The 4,849-nt window shown below is 45.7% G+C and overlaps 1 protein-coding gene across 1 annotated transcript; it reads left to right on the top strand.

The window, feature by feature from the left end:
• Positions 1 to 769: 769 nt before the first annotated feature.
• LOC145417527 (uncharacterized) lies at positions 770 to 4,036 on the top strand. Its single transcript, XM_080286236.1, has 2 exons — positions 770 to 3,104; positions 3,360 to 4,036. The coding sequence occupies exons 1-2, from the start codon at positions 770 to 772 to the stop codon at positions 4,034 to 4,036; spliced, it is 3,012 nt and encodes a 1,003-aa protein (XP_080142362.1).
• Positions 4,037 to 4,849: the final 813 nt, after the last annotated feature.

Here is a 4,849-nt window from a genome sequence, read left to right as displayed (position 1 = left end):
AGGCCCCATGGTTGAGCCATTTCGGCCATCTAAACCTCATGAGATAATGACATCTCAAACAGAGTATCACGGCTGGATTAAGCATGTGGGAGGCCCGGGGCCCGCTTGGAAGGGAGGCCCCCTTTCCAACTCCCCCAGTGGCATACACCACAGACTGGTAACCTAAATCCTAATAAATAAATAGGACACTTTTAGTTAGGAAATACTGAACGGGGACTATTCATCCAATGCTGTAATATGTAATGCATAAACACGAAATGAAATGAACACAAGTTGCTCTGGTGGGAGGCCCCCTCTTGGTGGGTGGCCCAGGGCCCGGGCCCCTTGGGCCCCCCCCCCCCTTAATCCGGCGGTGCAGAGTATCAATGCCATAAGGAACCTCCCAGGGAACCATCCAAGAGAAGTGATGAATGTATTGATTCACAGGCAGCAAGCACGAAGTGTGATCGACCACATCTCACAGAAATGCATCATATACAACAGATAGAATTACAAGCCTTTGATGGAAACCCGCTTAATTACTGGCGGTTCATAAGTAACTTTGACGAATCCATTGGTAGTGCTTCAGTTAGTCCTGCAGTTAAGAAGAACCGATTGTTACGGCTGTGTATTGGACCTGCTGCCAGAGCGGTGTCATGTTGTTACATGATGAAAGCTGAAGAAGGGTATAAATGGGCAAGACAGATCCTGAAGGAGAGGTTTGGTAATGATCTCGCGGTATCACAAGCGTGGCTAAACAAGATTATTCAAGGCCCCCAAATACGTCCAAATGACAAAGCCGGGCTGCAAGAACTTTGCGGATGGCATCAAGGATTGCCTGGAAGTGCTCAAAGCTATCGGTAAAACTGACAGATTGGGCTCAGAGTACAGTATGGTCAAAATAGTGGAGAGGCTGCCTTTTGACTGTAGAAGAAAATGGGTCACTGAGGTGGTCCATTTCAAAGGGAAACATAAGGAGTACCCAGATATAGAAAAGCTTACTGAATTCATTGAAGAATCTGCAAAGATAGCAAACGAACCACTGTATGGAAACGTAGGTAAGACACCATATGAAGAAAAGAAGGGAACAAAACCCAAGAAGGAAATTGCATCCAAGAAAGCTTGTTTCAGTACCGAAGTTCATGATAGAGACTCTGCCACCACCTCGGTTGAATCCACAAAGACCAAGAGTGAAGCTGGTGCTGTGAAGGCAAGCAGTAAGAAAAAAACATGGTGTCAGCTTTGCAATAAAGAACACTGGTTACCGGATTGTGAGCAGTTCCAGAATTTGACATCAGAGAAGAGACTGAGTTTTGCCCAAAAAAGAGGACTCTGTTACAACTACCTGCGTGGAGAACACTGGGTGGATCAGTGTAGGAAGTGGTCTGCCTGTGGTGTAAAGGGTTGCGACCTATGGCATTCCAAGCTACTGCACGAGGCATTCCAAGGTACGGATAAGAAAACTAAGAGAACCAGTGGAGGTAACGAAAAGACAGCGAAGTTTACTCACAGAAGCTACGGATGCAGGGCACCAGGAACTGATGACAAAATAGCCTTGCCGATAGTTAACGTTCTAGTACGAGGCAAAGGTGGTTCTAAGGCTGTTCGAGCTCTTGCTTTGGTAGACACGGGAAGTAACAGGACATTTTGCTCCCAGTCTTTGGTGGAAAAGTTAAACCTTCAAGGTGAACCAAGAAACGTGTCCCTTTCCACCTTGAATAGTGGGACAGATGCAGACTCAGCGATAGTTTCTTTAGAAATGAGGGGTGCAGGTCGCAAGAATAAGCTACTAAGCCTACCAGAAGTGCTTACAGTAAAAAAGATCCCTGATCTTCAAGACAGTATAGCTGTTCCAAAGGACTTTGAGCGGTGGAAGCACTTGCAAGATCCTGACGTTCCCCACATGACCAACCTCTGCGTTGAAATGATTATTGGTCAGAACTATTCAGAGATCTTAGTACCACTAGAGGTAAGACGTGGTCGAGATGACGATCCTTACGCTATCCACACAAAACTAGGTTGGATAGTTAACGGACCAGTGAATAAAAACTTTCAAGGAAAAAAGGTCCTCTGCAACTACATTAATTCCATGACAGTGCCAGAAACAAGCCTAGAGACTCAGGTGGAAAGGTTCTGGGCAGTAGATGAAGATCAACAGTTAGAGGAGAAGCCAGCAATGTCTATTGAGGACCAAAAGGTTTTGGATCTTTGGGCTCGATCCGTTGTGTTAAAAAACGGTCATTATGAATTACCAATACCGTTCAGGTCCAATCTGTCTGGACTGCACGATAATCGTAGTACGGCAGAGAAGTGCCTTCGATCCCTCAAGCTACGCTTAGTTAAGGTTGATAGTCTTCTGGAGAGCTACAGGTCTGAAGTGAACAACTTAGTGGGTAAAGGACATGCTGAACGGGTGCCTGAAGAAGAAATCAGTGCCTTCCCAGGGATGACTTGGTATCTGCCTATATTTAATGTGAAACATCCCAGTAAACCTGAAAAATTCAGATTAGTGTTTGACTGTGCAGCTGAGTCCCAGGGATATTCACTCAACAAGTACATATACAAGGGACCGGATCTCACGAATAAACTGCTTGGTGTGTTGCTTAGATTCAGGCTGGAGAAGATAGCTATTATGGCAGACATTGAGTCCATGTTCCATCAAGTACGTGTAACACCAGAGCACAGGAACGTGTTAAGGTTCCTTTGGCGGACAGGCGAAGACATTGCACAGAAGCCCCAAATCTACAGGATGACTGCACATTTGTTTGGTGGAGTATGGAGTCCAAGTTGTGTAGGGTTTGCACTTCGTCGCACAGCACTTGATGAGTCCAGTAGATTTAGCTCGTTAGCTGTGAACACTGTGTTGGATAACTTTTATGCAGACGATTGTTTGAAGTCTGTAAGTTCTGAGGATGTAGCAGTGACTCTAGTGACTGAACTTTGTCAGATGCTGTTGTGTGGAGGCTTTCGTTTGACAAAATGGATGAGCAACAGCAAACGAGTGCTGAGCTCAATACCCGCAGAAGAACGAGCTAAAGAAGTGAAGAGGATGAACCTTGATCAAGATATTCTACCAGTCGAATGTGCATTGGGTCTTGAATGGAACACTGAAGATGACAAACTGGGTATCAGAACAAAACCGAAGAGGAAGGAAAGCACAAAGCGAGGATTGCTTAGTGTGTTGAGTTCAGTATACGATCCTTTAGGTCTTGTTTCTCCCTTTGTGTTGGTAGCTAAGAAGATATTTCAGGATGAGTGCAGACTAGGTAAAGGTTGGGACGATGAGTTAACTCCACACAGCAAACAAAGGTAGGAAAGGTGGTTGGAAGACCTGCCAGGATTAGATGAATTTGGAGTTGGTCGCTGTATCATACCACCAGACTTTGGTACGGTCATTAGTTATCAGCTGCATCATTTTTGTGATGCCTCTGAGGAGGCATATGGAGCTGTGAGTTATGTAAGAATAAAGGATGAAGCAGAAAGAATCCACTGCACCTTGTTGGGAGCCAAATATAGGCTGGCACCAATGAAGCAGTTAACAATCCCTAGATTGGAACTCCTGGCAGCAGTAGTAGCAGTAAAATTGGACACTACACTGCATCAAGAGATGGAAGTAAAGCTCCAAGAATCTGTCTTCTGGACTGATAGTATGATTGTTCTCCAGTACATTAAGAATGAGTCTAAGAGGTTTCACACCTTTGTTGCCAACAGAGTGGCAGCAATTCACAGTGGTTCCCGTGCTGTACAGTGGAGGCACGTGAGCACGAGGCTGAATCCTGCTGATGACGCGTCTCGAGGACTGACTGGAAATGAAATGATCACCAATGCAAGATGGAAACAGGGGCCGGAGTTCCTCTGGCAAGAAGTAAAGTGGCCAGAGTGCCCTGAAGAAAATCCTGAAATCTTAAACAACGATAAAGAAGTGAAACAGATGCCGACAGCATTAATAGTATCTCAGGTCACCGAGAGTGCAACTGACAGGCTAATAGGAAGCTTCTCAAGCTGGTTCCATATGAGGAAGACTAGCATGGATCCGTTGATTCGGAGCATGGCTTAAAGAAAGAAAACCTGCTTCATGGTGCCTGAAGGGCAAGGATCTTGAAGTTACAGACTTGGAAGGAGCTGGGAATGTTATACATAGGTACATCCAGAGAAAGCATTACAGTGCCGAAATACAAGCTCTTAGAGCACAAGGACGTGTGCCCTCAAATAGTCCAGTCTACCGCTTAGAACCCTATATGCATGATGACGACCTGCTGAGAGTAAGAGGTCGCCTTCATATGGCACCACTCACTGAAGACGCAAGGCATCCAGTGATATTGCCACGACAACACCATGTAACAGAGCTAATTGTTAGGGAAGCTCACAAGAACACAGGGCACACAGGGTGAGAACATGTTGCAGCAGCTCTCCGGCAGTGCTACTGGATACCCAAGTTGCGGCCACTGATTAGTAAAGTAACAAGAAATTGCATCACTTGTAGGAGAAGTAGAGAACTGATGGGCTCACAGCAAATGGCCCAGCTACCTCAGGAGAGTGTGATTCCTAACAAGCCTGCCTTCTCGTATGTGGGGATAGATTGTTTTGGGCCCTTCCTAGTGAAGAGGGGCCGGTCCTAGGAAAAGAGATACGGCTGTATCTTTACATGCTTAACAGTGCGAGCCGTACACATTGAAAAGCTGAGCTCACTTGATGCAGATTCCTTCATAAATGCTTTGGTCAGATTTATGGCGAGGAGAGGAGCTCCCGAAAAGATTTGTTCAGACAATGACACTAACTTTGTTGGGGCTCAGAGAGAGATAAGAGAAGCCCTGAATCAGTGGAATGAGTCAAAGTAAAGGATCAGCTTCTTCTCAAGCACATCAAGTGG

Source organism: Coenobita brevimanus, chromosome 110 (genome assembly GCF_032717465.1).
Source record: "Coenobita brevimanus isolate Jiangsu-jjx chromosome 110, ASM3271746v2, whole genome shotgun sequence".
NCBI lineage: Eukaryota > Metazoa > Arthropoda > Malacostraca > Decapoda > Coenobitidae > Coenobita > Coenobita brevimanus.
The sequence above is the reverse complement of the archived record's forward strand: the minus strand, read 5'-3'. Positions and strand labels throughout refer to the sequence as shown.

Excerpts from the sequence above, each read along its gene's own strand:
- LOC145417527 (XM_080286236.1), top strand. The coding sequence starts at position 770 with ATGACAAAGCCGGGCTGCAAGAACTTTGCGGATGGCATCAAGGATTGC. Across the intron at positions 3,105-3,359 it reads CACTGAAGATGACAAACTGG|ACTTTGGTACGGTCATTAGT; the intron begins GTATCAGAACAA and ends TCATACCACCAG.